Genomic DNA, 17,550 nt, shown 5'->3' on the forward strand with positions numbered 1-17,550 from the left:
GCAAAACAATACCTAGACCTCAGCAGCTGGTTAAATGGATGTAAATCTTCCCCCCACCCCCCACGCCCCCTTCCTTCTGCTCCAAACTAAGGAGCTAAAACCTGCTTAGGACAGAAATGAACTCACACACTATGATCTCCCAGTCCTGGTTCGTGGCTGCCACCATCGGACGACCATATGAATCAAAACAGCTCAGTCTCTGCTGAGGGCCAGAGCTGTGGCGTGCCTTGCAGCCTGGAAGTGAGCTACACAAACAGGGGCAAGGCGGGGAAAACATGCGGAGCACATGTCTCCATTGTGCGCGTCTTTAAACACTTATCTGACTCTCCTTTTCCTGAACATACATTAGCACACACACAAGAAAGAAAAACAGTTGCTGTGAATTTTCTGTGCGCTTGCTCAATTTGCTCAAAAACAGTGGGAACAAGTGAGAACAGAAGCGCTGAACTGGAGCTTTCATAAGGAAAACAGTTGCGCCTTCTGCTGGAATCCAACAGCCAATCTGGTTTCTGGAAAATTACTGGAAATGTTTCTTAATTAAAAAGAAAACATAAGAAAAAACAGCATTTTGAGAAAGGCAAGTTATTTCTCCATAGTGGAGGATGCAGCCAAATTTCCACTAATGGCATGTACATGCCTCGGAGAAACAACTGCCTTCCTTGTTTCAGTGAGGAAAACATTCCTAGCCTTAACTGAATGCAAGACTTTCTGCAGTCTTTGGTGGAAAATACGTGGATGGATAGCAGTATAGCTTGTCACCAGACCGATTTCCTCTATCGGTGCAGAGTTCCCCAGCTGCCAGGAACTAATGAGATTTGATTCCTGCCCTTCGGATACCTGCCCACCCATTTCCAGTCAAACAGCACAAGGAGTTCATAAACCAAATGACAGTATCTCTCTCTTCACAAGAAAAAGGGAGCAAGGTGATCAGCTAGAGAAAAACTACTGACAACAATCACCAAGGAGGATGCTTTCTTATTGCATACCTCCTTTCCTACCGTCTAGCAACAGAAAGTACTTTCAAAAGAGATGGGAATCCCTAAAATGACTCGACAGTACAATCCAGTTGTCCCACCAATGCGGGATTTAATGGCTTAACTGTGCAAGGGATGGGGAATACGATGCTGCAGTTCCTTACAATATCAGCCCATACTACAAACACGACCCTTGCTGGCACAGATGCCAGACGCGAATCAGACTCGGTAAAAAACAAGCTCAACTTGCCAAACCTATGAGGTTTGATCCAGTTGCTCAAGATCTGCCCCTATCCAGTAAAAGCTATTACCTCTGACACAATTTTCTGCAAAGAAGGGAAAAACATGATTAGTGGGTTGACAGAGCAGTGGTGGCTTCTGGACTGCAGCAGCGTCTGCAGTGCTGATTGGAAAGAAAAAAGCCAGGGTTCTTGAAAAGAAATTCATACATAAAAATTAAGAGTAAAGATGCTCTGAACAACTTCACCTCTTTTTTGCTTCAAAACACTGTCTGAAAACGGTCTTTTTAAGCCCTGTAAATTAGTAGTAAGGCACTAGTCCTTCACCTGGAGCATAGAGCTAATGGGCTAACATGCAAAACACGGTGTAGGCTCAGCTTTCCTGCTGCCTGCATGTGAACAGATGGGTTCAGGCCAGGCCTTCCCTCTGGGACTGACTCCTGCTGTCCACCCCAGGCCAGCCTCCAGGGAAGGAAAAAAGCACAGGGCACTTTCTGAAAATTGGCTACGCTTGGCAAACCTGCAATGCTTTGCTCACGTTGGGTCAATGGACAGCCATATCGTTCATCAGGTCTGACTTCCTGGTATTGAGCTAAGGAGGTTTTTGCTTCCTGTGCGGAATGGGTAACGATTAATGTAGGAGACATATCATTTTAAGAGATCTGATAATCACCACTGATATTTGGGTACACAAGAGGCCAGCTGCTCAGTTGGCTGGTGTATGAAAGGTGTGCTCTCCCTAGCATTAACTCCCTTGCTGGGGCTGGTGGGAAACTAACGCTTATTTTTTAACAGGTTTATTGTTCACCACAGTGCTCACTTGAGTGGCCTTTCTCTGGTGAGAGAGGAAAAACGAAGACATGAGAATAAGAGAAGCAGAGCTTAAAGTGTTACTGGCGCAGCTCGTGGCATCCCTCACGTGAAAGCGCATGGCCTTTCCAGCAGATTGCAAGAGGGGCTCTGGTCCTTCTTAGCGCTGAAATGCAGGGTGTCACCCTGGGAATGATCCAAATCTTGACAGCTGTTTCACATCTCTGTCTTATTAGGGATAGGGAAAATGGGATAAACCATGGTTATGGTATTACATGGGTCAGCTATGATGCATGTAAGGACATTGGTATTTTGCAGCTTGGAGACAAAGAGACACTGTCATAGTGAAAATCTCATTTTTGCCTGTGAAAAAATAGACCAGCCAGAGTCATGAGCAACTATGAGATTATCATAATTTAAAGGCATTAATGGAAAAATCACCATTTTTAATTCAGCTTATTTTCTTTGTGCATTTGACAGTGCACTGCCTAATTGTTCTCATTGTTCCTCATGCTCCAGCCATTTATTTTCCCTTCACCAAATCCTTGCAAAAACGAGTAACGATCTTCTAATGAAGTTTTAACATGTCATAAAATAATATATTCACAATAATGTAGTCCAAAGCAAGATGAGAACAGGTCAGAACAATTAAGTAGGTAGCAACCATTTAATCCAACGAGGACGCTTTTTTAAATGAAAGTGCCCACATATTTTTAGAACATTATACTATCATATTTATAGCCTCTCAATTAAAACAAAAATAGTGAAGTGCTTTTACCTGGTCTTATAGTTTTGTGTTTTGCTTGCAAGATTCACTATCAAACAAGAGAGCTGTACAGTTCAGAACTTTTGTATTACTTCAGATTTTAAAACTGTTTACCACAAATTTATGCAAGCACTAACCTTTCCACACCTCAGCCTTTTCATCTGTACAGCAAAATTATGATACTGCTCTCACACACAAATGGAAGCCAAAAGCTTTAATTCATTGCTTGTGAAGTAGCGCTACTTGTAAAGTACTTGAATACTTTCTTCTTTTTTGGACCCATGATTATCACTAATTTTTAGAGAATGACTTCGTGTTGAAATGGGAAGATAGCAGTGGCACAGTGGGAGGATACCATTTTCAAATATTTAGTATTAAACTAATTGAACACTTCTGAATTTTCTCAAGTCTTGTCTGATAATTTCTTCTCCAGAAGAAGTCTAATTTACTAAACATCCAGGTCACTGTTGAAAAATACCCTATTCTCAGTTGTCATCACACGGCAATCAGAGCATAACCACATAGTTTTACATGCAAACGAGCCCCATACCGATGAGCTGTTGGAATCCCATGGTTAGATTTAATTTTATTACATTAACACTTTGTTATTACTACCATTTAATTTAAGCAGCTGATCACAGATTTAAGCAGTGCTCTAAGATTATTCTTATTTTGATTTAAATCATTCTCAGCTCCTCCTGCAGTTCTTACTTCAGGCTGCTCACAAGTGCTGTAGGAGAGAAAACCCTGCTCATTCATTAGCAAATCATACAAGCTTACTGAGCTTGCTTGGGACCACAGAGATGTGAAGGGAAGCAGACAAGCAAATATGAGATGAAAGATATAGTAGAGGCCATTTTCTAGAAAAAAAAAAAAAATTAAGGAGCTGCAGCCACTGTTCCATACATTTGACTAAATCCATGTATTTCGGGGACAGCATCTCGTTATTTCTCCAAAGGCCAGATTCATACAGCAGCCTTTAATTGACTCATGCACATCGCTGACATTATGCAACGGAACAAAAAAAGACTTTGCAGCTCCAACGTGCAGCCTGGGGAACACATAGGTCAAAGGAGCGTGCCGGTGCACACAGGCCAGCTCTCCTTTGTCAGTCCCTCGCCACAAATGTCAATACCAGTGTGTATATAAAGTAATGAAAGTCACACCTGCCCTGTGCTTCATTTAGTAAGATTTCCACACAGTTCTTCTCACCTGGGTGATTACTACATGAGTTCAAAAGCCCCTAAAAGAACCTCCACCTTCACCTGCAACCGAGAGCATAAGCAAAGAATTTGCACACAAGCTTTTCACCGACACAAATACGCACACGTGTTAAAGCGTGGAGAGCAACTCACCGAATGCACAGGAAAGGAGCTGTGCCGGTTGAGAAAGGAGTTAGAGACTGACATAGTGAGGCCCTGAGTGGCACCGGTGTCCTCGGGGGTGAAGGGCACTTTAGTTTGCTGGACACAGTAGGGGACAGAAGAGAAAGAAGAGGCAGCATAGGAGGCCTGCTGAAGAGGGGGAAGAAAGCAAGAGACAGAAGACACAGAGAAAGAGAGCACAGAAAAGGCTATGAATAAAGGATAAGAAATGCTTAAAACAATGCATATAATGGCTTGCTAAACAAACAGCTATTCATACAGTTCATCAGAGCCAGACACACCAATATGCCTTTCTTGAGCTCAAGAGGCATGACAAAAATCACAGTTCAAATCTTCTTTGTTTCACAAATCCCTTAAAAATAAACTGCCTCCCCCTTCCAGTTCACCCACGGACAGCTGCTGTGGGGAGAGGCAAGCTGTTCCTCGCTGCCCTTTTTTTCCCCACGGCGTGGGGGGCAGATGCCCAAAGGAGGAACTGGCTCTTGCTTCTGGCTGCTAAGCAGCCAGTTCTTGCAGACTACTAATTTTTGTGGCAACCTGCAGAGTGGGAACTTGGTCTCTCCAGTGTGAGCTATGGGGCCTCACTGGTACTGCTGAGATACCGGATAACAGTGATGTCCAGCCATTTTTCAGTCCAATCCAAAGTTATGTATCATTTCACAAGAGGGAGATATTACACTGTAAGTAACAAATACTATTAAGGAATTTATCCTGAATTCCACTATAGTAAGGAGTCTGAGGGAGGCTAATGTATATCTAGGCTTTCTCAGCTCTGAGTTGTTGAATATAATGTACAATGTTTCAGAAATAAGATCTGAAGCTCACGAGAAAGGACTTCCTAATTATTATTTTACAGAGGAGTCCATCCAGCAAAACTTGCCTACTGCTAGAACAGCTGATGCCCATGTGCTTTGCTATTTCAGAAACTCAGGGCAGCAGAAGCAGAGGAACAAGCGTCTGGTGGCTTTTATGGTGATTGTTGAATAAGCCATCGTCTGCTTGCACCACTTTCCCAACAGAGAGATGAAGGTAAGGGTGGGAGGCTGCACTTGAAGAAACCCTTGCTTCAGGGGAACTGCAAGCAACACCTTGATGGTATCAGCTTGCAAAACTACAAGAATGCTAGCAGGCAAACCTGTGACATCTTGGCTGCCCAGATAATGATTAAAGGGCAGCATAGAAATGCTTTGCTTCAGCCAACAAATTCAGAAAAGGAGCAGAATTTCCCTTCTGCACAATGGCTACAGTAAATCTGTAGTTTACACACCCTCTCTCACAACTGTGTAGACCAAGTCACCACTGGAAACTATCACTAGAGTGTAACCACCTCTCGGAGGAGGAGGTAGGGCAAGGGACTACAAGGTACAAGTGACAGTGCAGGGATCACACTGACAAGGGGACCACAGACACTGGAGAACTGCCTGATCTTTCAGAGAGGAGTCCTGTAGACTCTTCAGTGTCCCTGCAGAGCAGACGGTACATGGGCGTTTAAGGTCTCATCCCCACAAAGCAATAATGCGTAAGACTCAGTTTAGCTTAGCTGGAAATATCACTTTATCTTTTTAGGACTCCTACCTGCATCACAGGAATGTAGTTATGCAAATCCCAAAATTAGAGTTCTCAGTTGCTTCTCCCATTTGATTACAAAGTAACACCCTGGGACAGTCAAACTTTAGCATAAATAACATGAAGAAGTATTGCAACAGTTGTCCTCATGAGCAGTTGTTCCCACATTTCCTACTGTTTTGTTAAAGCCATGGCCAATTTAAGTTAGCTACATCAGCACAAAAGGTGCTTTTTTTTTTAAATACAGCAAATCAGATAATTAATATAAACAAAACCACTAAGGTTGGAGTTAAAAAAAAAAAAGATAAAAGCAAGGAAGACCCTTAAAAAGAAACAGGACAAAACCCCAGCTCCACTGAGGTTGGAAATAAAACTGCTGCTGCCATCACTGAGGCAGGATTTCATCCCCCATGTGGAAAATGGCACTCGCTATAGCGTTAAACCCACCACCCAACACACATACACATATGGATGTGCCTTTTTGTGCTGGCAGTCTGGGAGGGCCAGCACAACACTGAAAAACAGGTAAAACCCTGAATCACACAAGGGGACTAATGTGGAGAAAACATGGACAAGTTAAATAATGACTATACCAAAGTTCTGTGGCTCTGGCAAAGACTGAGCCATAAAAGCAGTTATTATGTTTAAATGGTTATTATTAGTGGCATCCTTGACAACAGTTTCAAAACAGCATTGGGAACAACAGTGCAGCAATCTCTTGAAAATCGTGTTGCCCAGTGTGTCAAATTCTTCAAAGCAGTTGTCGTTACACAAGCCTGTAGTCTGGCACAGATTCAGCCATGCCATGTGGAAGACTAATGTTTCATTTTTAGGGCATTTTAGGACTTTCAGAGGTTATGGGGAACAGTCTGAACATGGGGTTAGAAAGGAGCTCAAAGTAGATGATGCAAAATGCCTAAAAACATGTTAACAAGACGACAAGGAGCATGATGTGGTAACACCAATGAGACATCCTCCCACCACCACAGCCTGTCAGAAACAGCAGTAGCAAGAACAGAGCTGTTCCTGGGAGGCTGGTGTGCCCTGCCGGGAGGGCACCGCAGATGTCACTCACCAGCTGCCGCTGTTTCGGTGGGAGAGCAGGAGGAGGTGCCAGATCTTGAGAGGGGTCTAAGCTGATAAAGGAGTCATTGAACCCATAGACTTCCATGAGGTGCTTGTTCTTCTGCTGGTAGATGTGCTCATTCTGAGGGGTCTGGTAGAACATGGACGGCTGTGGCTCTGAGTAGTCTTCCACAAACTGCATATACGCCATCACTGCAATGCAAAGAAAGGTCACGCTCACTGCTCCTGGTCTGCAATGCTGCAGCTGTGACAAGCGGGCAGGGTGCTCATTCTCAAAATAAAATAAGAGTAAGGCCATGCCACTGTCAGTCAGGCTTTGCTGCAGGCTGGGAGGAGCAAGGCATCCGTGCTGTGTTCACAGGTAGCTCACACAGTCAGTTGCCATCCACCTTGCAGGAAAGGATCTGAACATCCTGTCTTGCAAGCCAGCACACAACAAACATAATCACAGGCCACAAATACATCTGACAACAGTTTAAGGAACCACCGAGGTCTCCAAACAGCTACTTGAGAAGTCTGATTCACTGACACCTAGCCCAAATCCCTTCCTCATGTAACCCATGGCAATTCTGAGAATATTCCTCAACAACTAATGCCCAAAGTCACCAAAAAACCCAGAATAACTTCAGTCTGCTTTCTAGGAGACACAAATCATCTTGAACAAAGATGCAACCTTGACAATAAATCCATAATAATTCTTGTGCCTATAATATGTCTCATAACTGTAGTCAGCATGATTTCTAGAACGAGGAGGCTTACAGCCTTTTTCCATTCTAGCAAGCTGATAAAACTTTTATTGGAGAACACCCACTTGCGAGACTGGGTGTACCTCTCCCTCAGCTATTTATATGCCACTGCCAATGCTGGTACAAGATACTTACCTTCTAAAAGTGCCACTGACCATGCCTTCCCACCCCCTTAGCTCAAATCCAACACCCTTTGCTCCCATCCCTTTTTAAAGCATCTTATCATCTCCAATTCTTGAATCCAACTGATTCAAAAGTTTCTCTGAGATGTGGTTCAATGGAAATATTAAATGGGATCAAATCGCATTTAGAGGACCTTTCCATCTGTACAATATCCTTCCAAAATCTATGAAAAAACCCACACAGGTCTGCCGATGCAGCTCTGACAGACGATTATTTACTGCTGCAATATTTTAGTGTTCGAGAGGGAGAATGACACCCAGTGTCATAGAAAGACTACTACAAACCCCCAGAATTATTAAGGATCAGAAGTGTACTTAATAAATGTAAAATGAATAAAGAACTCTCCTACATACCTGAGAACAGGAGCAACACATGTATTTAAGTGTCATAAAAAGGACTAACCAAGGCCTTTTTGTAAATATGCTGTCATGCACAAGATATACTCTGTGATCATTCTTCCCTTCCTCCTGATAAACAAGCAGTTGTCAGTTTTTGTAAATCTGGTCATTAGGTGGCAATTATTCAGCTTCTGCTGGCATTTCAGTTGTACAGCTGAAATGAATGGATGACTTCAGTGAAAGCTATAAATACGATCACAATGCAGTATTTGCACATCGTGAAGCTGGTTCCCACACTAGCTGCAAGGCAAAGCCCTCTGTTCACCTGCCAATGCAGATCTACAGGCCAGCCTATTTCAAACAGGATGCAGCCGTGCAAATGTGTCGGCAGGAAGGAGTCGCTTTGCACCTGTCTTTTACACCTTTTTTCAGATTTCCTCTAATATTTTAAAGTCCATTTAGAAATGGAGCTAACGCAGCTGCCCCTTCCCACAGAACGATATCCCTCCTCCAAAAAACAGAATAAAGAAAAAAAAAAAAAAAAAGGTCGTGGCTATCAGAGCGCAGGAAACCTCAGCTGATGGATTTCAATCCTGACCGGTAACACCTGCTGTCCCCATCCTGTGACCCCACACGGTCCCGCCAGTGGACAACCTGTTCATGTCTCGCAGTACAGCCAGCTCCTGCACAGCTCTGCCAAGGCTGCTGAAATTCTGACCTCCAACACCCCCTGCTACCCGAGCCTTGCTCCTCTTTCTCCTCCAGCTGCCCTCCTGCCTTTCCAGCACCACTTCACAGATGTAAGTCACCACCCTTGCTGGTTCAGACCTCTCCTTGAAGGGAGTGTGACAGAGGTTTCAAACTGAATGCACATGCATGTTGGTGCATGTTTGTGCCAGCTCATCTGCTGGTGTCAGCACTCATGCTAAAGCCAAGATTAAATTTGCTCATGCATGTGAATTTCAGCCTAACAGTGAAAAGAAGCACATTCTGGCAATATTCTCTTATTTGAAATCATAGTGAAGGAGTCTTGGTGTAGAAAATACAGAATGCTAAAATACTGTTTTCAAATATCAGCGATGCAGTTGACTAAGGTGCTCCTATTAATACCCGTGCCCTGAAAAATGCCTTGGTATCACAGAACAACTTTAGAAGATAAGGTACAAAGAAGGCTTATGAAAGATATTTCTCTAGCAGCAAAAGGGAACTAAGGATCAAGACTCCTTGGAGAAGTGTAGAGGACAAGAGCTCGAGGGAAAAGACCACATTTTGAGAGCTCATCAACTGAGTAGGAGAAAAGCCAAGAAGTCAGGCTTGGCAGTACTGGTATAATGCAACAGACGTTGCTAAATTCAGACCAACCCTTTATGTGGGGTTACCTACAAAAACAGCGCTTCTCTTAACATCCAGATCTGAAGACAACATTCAGGATTGATAGCTGTGAGTTCCTGGGTTCAGATGTCTGTATGACACTACCACTCGGGAAGCGTTGGTGAAAAGGCTATCACATTAGACACTTGTGTAAAATTAAGTTACTGTAACTCAAGGTAGTAAGCCTGAATGCTGTTGAGAGCCTTAACTCAATCTGCAACGGAATAATGAAGAGCTCTTTTATCGCAGCTCTTTATAAGGCTAATGCATCCCATCCTCATGGCAGCTCTCCTGCCTTGCTTGTTACAACTAGTCCAGGGCAGGTTAGCATGTCTCTGCTTCTGCTTTGTCTTCCTCTCTGTTTTTAGGTGAAGTGAAAAACAGTTGGGATGGTGAAATACAAACCTGGCTCAGGAGTAGAGACTGCAGAGTGCAAATTAAAATGCGCATCATTAAAATGCTGCCAATCTTGAACAGGAAAGTAAGGGAGCAGGACCACTCCTGAGATTGCTGTTTGCAAAGGGTCTTCTCTCCTTGCTCTCCCTCCATCCCTTCCCCTCTCTGCTGTGGTTTTTAACAAGGCAGAAGTTTAAAAAGCAGATGGGAAATTACATCACCAGCTCAGATCAGGCTGCACACCCTGCAGCGACTCTGTGCAGAGGGAGGGATGGGGGCTGCAACCTCCACGGTGAGCAGCCGGGGTGGAGTGATACAGTCTCAAGGCAGCACCCCAGGAGAGAAGGGAGGCGTGAGAGAGAAACCTCTCCCACCACATGCCCAGCTTATGTCAGTTCTGAATCCAGACAGAAAATATTTGAAATAAAAAAAAAAACCATAAAATCTCAGACTGAGGCTAGGAACACCTTCCCAGCAATCTGCTTGCAGTGCCTTGGCTGTCATTTCTGAAGGAGCTGAAGTCGCTCATGGATTTCTAGCACACACCGGTTCTGCCCACATGGTAGAAGTCACAGGTATTGCTCAGACTGCACCAGCACCGCTCGAGCCAGCTTGTCGTGCAGCTGAGAAGTGCAGCCACTGGTCCTGGAAGCAGCACTTGGCTGCGGGAAAGTGGCAAGCGACCTCATCTCAGGAAAACACCCTTGGACCAGTGGTTGTTGGAGTCTGCAAGGAATTGCTAGATTATCAGCAATAAGGCACATTTCCAATATAGGTAAGGCATAGTAGTATCTGATGTGGAGGACTCACTGAAGGTCTAGCCCAACTCCTGGCACCGTGTCAGCAGCCTGTGTTACAACTGGCCCTGCACAAGCGCAACAGATTTGTGTGCATGGGCAAGAGCCAAAAAGACAGAAATTCTTAAGCTATACTGCACATCAACTCACTGGAGAAGTCAAGGTCAAATAAGCCAGTCTTTGCTGTCACCTCTGGGAGGAGAGCTGTTTTTCAAAGAGCTCGCATTATCCACTGGCTAAGCCCAGACTGCCCTCAGCATGGTTCCTGCAGTTAAATACCAGCTGCTTACAGGGCACCAGGCTGCATTTTGTTCCCACTGACAGGGAGAGAAACATGAATAAGTGCCTCACCACTAGTTTCCAAGCTGTTTGTGGGGTGGATCTTGTTATTTCTGTCTCTGGGCTCTTCATGGCAGAAGCTGCTCCATGTCTGTGTCTTGTACAGCAGCAGCACGATGCTGGTGCTCAAGCAGAAATCTAGAGTAATTTGCCCTTAGCACAGTAACATGTACTCTTACAGCACAGTAAAATAACAATAATTCATGCCAGACTAAAAGGCTTATCACTACTCTGTTTAAATTATACAGAAGTCAACTCTTGGAGGTCCCTCTGAGCACAGCTCACAGCAATACACATGGTTAACTCAAGCAGGATTTGCTGTACATTACCAATAAAAAGACCATCAAAGTCTCTGCTGCAACATTTCCTGCCAACTACTAAAAGATGACCCACAACAAAGGGACTACAACCCAGTCCCATCTGTGTGAGCTCTAGATCTTTTTAATAAATTCATGCATCTCCTCTGGATCCCCGGAGTTTGTTGGGGTTGTGGAAGCAGCACTGCCTCACCTATGTGATTACACAAGGATATCTACATGCATCAGCCTCCAGGCAAAAAAATTCTGGGTGCTACCATACAGCCTGAGTAATGCTTTACTGCCCTTTAATGCTGAAAATAAAAGTAAAACTAACAACCACAGATCTGCGGTGTGATATACTGTGGAGTAAAGACAACCTAAACCAAGTTCCCAGTGTCACATGAATGCAATTAAAAAATCTGCAGCAGTCAGGTAACAGCCCAAATACTACTACAAGCTTTGCAGCAAGGATGCTTTATCAAACCATCAGAGCTGACACCACATTAGGCAACAGCTTCTGCCTTTGCTAACAATGCAATCTGATCAATACTCCGAGAGCTTCTGATAGTGCCAGATGACAGATGACAATTAACTCTAACATCAAAGAAAATTCACATATAAGGCCTTGGTATTGAGGTTAAAATTGCATGGGCAATAATGGAGAAGATAGCTTTTTAAATCATTTTTAAGTAACTCCCTGGCATGTCATATGATAACAGAAAACAAAGACATGGGGCTTAAAGAGAAAAGCAAACAGCCCAGGTCTCTCTTTCAACTGTCAAACTGCCTCTTATCCAAGATTCAGCCAGGCACCTCCCCCTACTAAAGCTGCCTACGTGTACGGAGGTGCATTCCCCTGCATCCATCCCAGTCTGCATGGTGTAAAACCACCTGGACCCAGCCTTCATTATTAATATGCAGAGCCCACAAGGACCTGATCCTACAGTAAGGAGGCTCTGTATCACATCCCCTTGCAGCTGGTGCTGCAGGTGAGTATTTTGAACAGCACAAGCCGTAACAACCAACCTTGGCTATGCTCTGTGCTAGCATTTATTTCCTTTCTGTTGTCTACAAACATACATCTCGGCTCCTATTTAGCTGCTTTCACTACCTTTTAACTGCTTGGTTACCAGAGAGGGACAACAGTGATTTCCTGCCTATGGGGACACTGAACTACAAGACGACCATCACTTCCAGGTGGGTCAAGCCTCGTGCTCTGAGTGAAATCCCAGAGGGTTATGAATGTGGACTGGTCACTCAGGGATAATGGAAATGCTTTTAGCCAATGCACTTTTTTTAAAAAGTGGCTAGCACAGTGCACTACCATAGGAATGGACGGAATACTGACCCTGCCGCATGACACACCAATCTCGCTTCCACCTTATTCTCAGTGAAAAGACTATATACTGCAGAAATGAGTCAGAAGGCTAACTCAGCACTTTTGAATCAGCTCTTCACTTGGGCTGCCAGCCACACAACATAATGCTGTTGATCCAGATCTTGTATATGCTACCTCCTCGTGCAACGTAGAACTGCAAAGCAAGCCAGTGACTAGTAAACTAACATCTGCTGGATCTCACTATGTAGTCCACAGCCTTCCTTGGCAGATCAGTGTGGCTGCTCTTTTGGCAAGAGGTTTCACATGTTTTCAGCCATGAACATTATGGAAATCAGAATAAGGTCATGAGCTTGAGTTGCAGTCAGTACTGGTGTGCCAGGAGTCTGGCTGGGGATGGTGAGCCTTCACATTTAGAGGCTGCTCATTTTAACGATGTGGGAAATTCTTAGGCATCCAAAGAAAATGAGATCCTGTAGCAAAACAGCAGTACTGGACACTAGGTTAATAGTGTTGTCTTGCACAGCTATGTGGGTGACTATGTTCCTATTGCCAAATAACTGCTCTGGCAATGCTTGGTTTTGGACAGAAAAGCAGCCCTTTCTCCAAGCTCTTGGAGAGCACCCAATTCTTTTCTGCAATGGGAAAACATTCACAAAATGGGGGTGGGGGGAATGAATGGACGTAAAAAAGGAGGATAAACCAGGAAGATCTGCAAGGCAGAGTGCCTCAAAGATTCACACTCAGGTAAACAGAGAAGTAAAAAGGTCTCACTACAGTAGTGAAGATGCTGTGTAATGCAGCTCCCCTGGGCCTGGATCATTCCTGGCTCCAGGAGTCACTCCCAGCCTGCCAAAGGACTGACACTTCCCTTCCACGCCTTTGTCACTGACTAACTGTTTTTGAAACTCAGCCTCACGTAAGCAAAGGCATTACCTTGGGGTCACCATTACTTAGTGGTCATCAGAAGCACGACAACTGCAAAGAAAGGGAAAGGTAAAAGTAAAACCCAAACAAGAACTTGCTTACTGTGTTTGTTTTTCTTCTCTGGCAGAGGTGGTGGCTTCTCTGGGTCACTGTTAGTATCTGGAGCAGCAAAATCAGAAATGAATTCAACCGGTGCTGACGAGTTTCCTTGCTGGAAAGGCAAAACAGCAGCAAACGGCGTGAAGGATACTGATGGGACAGACGCTGCATTCTGCATGTCATCCTCTGAGATGTTATCATATTGGGACGGGTGCCTCTCATAGGACACCCTGCAGCCTGAGTTATCTGAAGTCTGAGAGGCTGCACTCCTCCTTTTCTTTTCTGGTAAAGCTGGAGGAGTCTCTGTCGGCTGTGCTGCTCCTGAGAGGCTGCAGAATTCCAGTGGAGGAGAGCTGCCCTGTGGGAGCTGGAAAGCATGTCCATGGAAAGGGGAGCCAGACTCACCCAAGGACTCTGGCAACGGGCTGAGGATACCTGGCACCTGCTGAGGTATCTGATCAGCATTGGAGAGGTCCTGCTGCAGGAATTCATAGTCCGGATCATAGTGATCTGATTGATCTGGTCAAACAGAGGGGACAGGAGAATGATGCATTAGTTTCTCTCTTTTACTGTTTAGTCCTTCTCAATTCTGCCCCTCCCATTCCAACAGTTAATCAATCAGTTCATGAGCAGTACTTTCTTGCAGCAGGGACCGTCTTGCTACACCTTCTGTAGCGTCCAGCCTTAATAAAACTCTTATAATTATTTCTTTACACTAGCAAACAAATAACAAAAACTCAATAGGTAGATCATTGAAGAGATTATTTATGTTTCATATTTATATTTTTATTTTTATTTTCTTTCCTAGTACTTAGAAACAACACTGCTTTAATCTACCAGGACTGTCATTGCTTCAGACAAGGCTGAAATCAACAAAACATTCCACTTGAGAGCTGAATTGAGTTTTAACACAATCATCTATAGCTAGGGAAACACATTCCCCTGGGCTTTTTCCTATCCGACAGAATATAATTCTGCACAGAACTGCCTGCAGCAACTACAAGATGACAGTTGCAAGCGCAATCCATTTACTTCTGCATCACAGCTATGACAGCTCCCAAACGAGAGTGAAGGGGGCTCTTCCAGTCACGCTGGACAGCCCCCTGCTTACCTAACGTTTCACAGCTTGTGTTGCGGGAGCACTGACCACTGTCGCGGTCCAGAGAGGAGAGCTGCTCATCAGACTTGCTGAGTTTGCCGATGCTACTGCATGGTGAGAGGCGAGGAGATTCCCCCCCATAGGAGTGGCTTCCACCCGACAACCTTCTCTGGGCATAGCAGTCAACATCAAAATCCTTAAGCAAAAAAATCAATTCATTGTCATTCTTGGCAGCTCGCTAGCAAGCAAGATGCAGCTCAAGGAGCAAACACCTCACAGCTGCATTAAGAAAACCAGGAGGGGAGAGGATCAGTGCTGCTAGCCCTCTCTAGTTAGACAAACTCATCAGGACCACAGAAAACCTCTGATTTGGTCAACAGCCCATGCTAGGGAGCTCTGTGTGTTCTTGCTTCCCGGCAGGGCGTGCTGTGACCCACACTGGACTTCACAGACACCGACAAGATGACAGAGTTCCTCGCCGCTACACACATCTGATGACTCCTTGTCAAGACACTGATACTAGGTAACCAGACTGCAAGATTTCTCGTTAATTAACTGGGGCTTTAGCAAATATTTTGTTAGCTTAGGTGCACGCAAAGGGAAAATAAGCTATAGTGAGATACAACTTTCTGTGCCTATGACTACATTTCTATTTTGGAAATTACCTCAAGCTTATCAAGCTCCGAGTGAACCCCTCAAGTATTCCCACTCCTGCAAAACAACCTAAGTGTGATTGTACTAGCAACTGAAGAACTGCCACAACTTTATCTGGGTCAGCCAAACGACTGCAGAGCCTCCCTAAGCCAGAGCTGAGGCTTTGGGGATGAGGACAAGATTTGATCTTGGTTCAATTTAACATGAATCAGATCCTCACTGCTGAGTTAGTAAGGTCCTCAAAGTGTAAAGCAAACCCAGCCACTTACAGCTGCACAACCAATGGAATATGATTAACACACACAAGTCACAAGTTTTCCATTTTTCTACCAGAAAATTTACAAATTTCCCCAAAGCACCAGTAGTGGTCAGAGCAGTTGCTCAAACTACTGCTTGGGTTAAAAGGTGTTTTAAATTGTGATTGGATGAAGACAGACTTCTGATCTCAATATGCCACATGCTCCCTTGACCTGTAAGTAAACCTTGCTGAGATCTTGGTAAGCTCAGCCAGCTGCTCTGTATGCTGATCTATTTGACATGGCAACACTCAACCGCTCGAATCTTCACACTCTGCTACAGCTCAAGGCAACAAAGTTTGTAGCAATTTGTTAATTAAATCCAACAACACCGTAAAAAAAATTAAGCTGTTCACATGGTTTATTATACTGATGTTCCTGCCACTAAAACTCCTGCTCCAGAGCTCTCTCGTACAGGGCTGCTTGGGACGAGCAGAGGCGTGCAGGGAACTGCGCAGCTGCAGGTCACGGCATTTCTCCCGAGCTTTTGCCACAATTCACAGCATGTTTCCCTTGGCTTTCACAAAGGGGTTACGCCATTACCTGTCTGTTGATTCCAACAGGTAAACTGGACCCACTGGTGGCTCGACTCATGGGGGCCACAACTGCCACTCTGGTTGGGGAAGGTGCTGACTGCCGTTTTTTAGGGGGCAATGCTGGTGGAGGGCTGCAAGACACAACAGGCATTGATGGTTCCATTACTCTTCCAGCAAAAACACTTTGAGAGGCTTCATGAGCTTGTTTTCCAGAAAGCCTTTGACTTGCCAGGCTCAAAGCTCACAGGTTCTTGTCCAAAGCTGGCCAGGAGCTATTCAGCAAAGTGTATCCACTAACAAATATCAGTTGAAGAACACTGTCACAGATACGGTCCTGTTCAGTGTTTTATTTTTTAAGGTTGGAAAAGAGTTGGTATTCCTCAAACAAAAACAATTGCTGTTTTAAAGATAATTTTTAATGGAGCTAATTAGCACGGTAATTATTTCTTAATAAAAGTGGTGAAAATCCAAATTAAATGTTTTGGTTGACCCAAATATTGTTTCCATTCACAGAAGTCCCTCCTCAAACCTTTCAGGTTTGAAAAATGTTCAAAGTTTCAAAAATTTACAGGACAGGAAAATTCCTATTCTGCCCTTTTACTCTCCCGGTAAACTTCAGGGAACAAGATGGTCAGTGTTGCTCTCACCATGTATACTGTGAGGGCCCATGTTCTGGCATGAATCGGTTTCAGATACACACATTAGCAGTAACTAGTGAGATTTTAACCACTGTACTTTTAGTTTTTGCTTCTAATGACACATAATTCTGGTAATCATCAAGCCTGCAAGGTTCCCAACAGCACACATATTCTGTTCCTGGAACATACCAGGAAATTTTTATATAACCCATGAGAATTCATAAAATACATAAAAATGTGATTCTTTTTGCCAGCCACAGCCCTTGATGCTGCATTGCCAAATTAGCACATAATATGTATTTTTCACACCATCCATTAGCACCAGTACTAGAGAAGAAAAACATCATACACACAGACCAAAAACCTGCAAATTGGGGGTTTTCTCTTCCTTCTCAAAATAGAACATAGAAACTTTCATGTGGTTACTCGCAGAACAGGGTAAGAACAATGAAGTAAAAGATTTTTTTCATGCACTATTGGCTCCTTTCACCCTTTAAGCTGATAAGCAATGCAGAACAACCTGCATGTTGCAGCACAGATTGACAACTGTCAGCTGAGGTTAGCAGAACACTTCCCATTGGATACAACAGCACAAGACACTGTTTCTGGTATTCACGTAGTTTTAAATAAGGTTCTTACGCATTTATGCGATGCCTCTCATGCACGGATA

General features: G+C 44.2%; 1 protein-coding gene across 7 annotated transcripts in view; it reads right to left on the minus strand.

Annotated features, from left to right (window-relative positions):
* Positions 1-17,550, minus strand: part of RAPGEF1 (Rap guanine nucleotide exchange factor 1) — an 89,793-nt gene that overhangs the window by 24,365 nt on the left and 47,878 nt on the right. For 3 of the 7 annotated variants that reach the window (XM_030000002.2, XM_030000005.2, XM_030000004.2), the window contains 5 exons: positions 16,250-16,373; positions 14,769-14,952; positions 13,661-14,176; positions 6,816-7,018; positions 4,145-4,303 (listed from right to left, as the gene is read on the minus strand). In XM_030000002.2, coding sequence (XP_029855862.1) covers positions 4,145-4,303; positions 6,816-7,018; positions 13,661-14,176; positions 14,769-14,952; positions 16,250-16,373 — 1,186 coding nt within the window. The remainder of the gene's footprint in view (positions 1-4,144; positions 4,304-6,815; positions 7,019-13,660; positions 14,177-14,768; positions 14,953-16,249; positions 16,374-17,550) is intronic. The other 4 variants (XM_030000006.2, XM_030000003.2, XM_030000007.2 and 1 more) reach the window with 2 other exon arrangements.

This window comes from Aquila chrysaetos, chromosome 24 (genome assembly GCF_900496995.4).
Source record: "Aquila chrysaetos chrysaetos chromosome 24, bAquChr1.4, whole genome shotgun sequence".
Taxonomy (NCBI): domain Eukaryota; kingdom Metazoa; phylum Chordata; class Aves; order Accipitriformes; family Accipitridae; genus Aquila; species Aquila chrysaetos.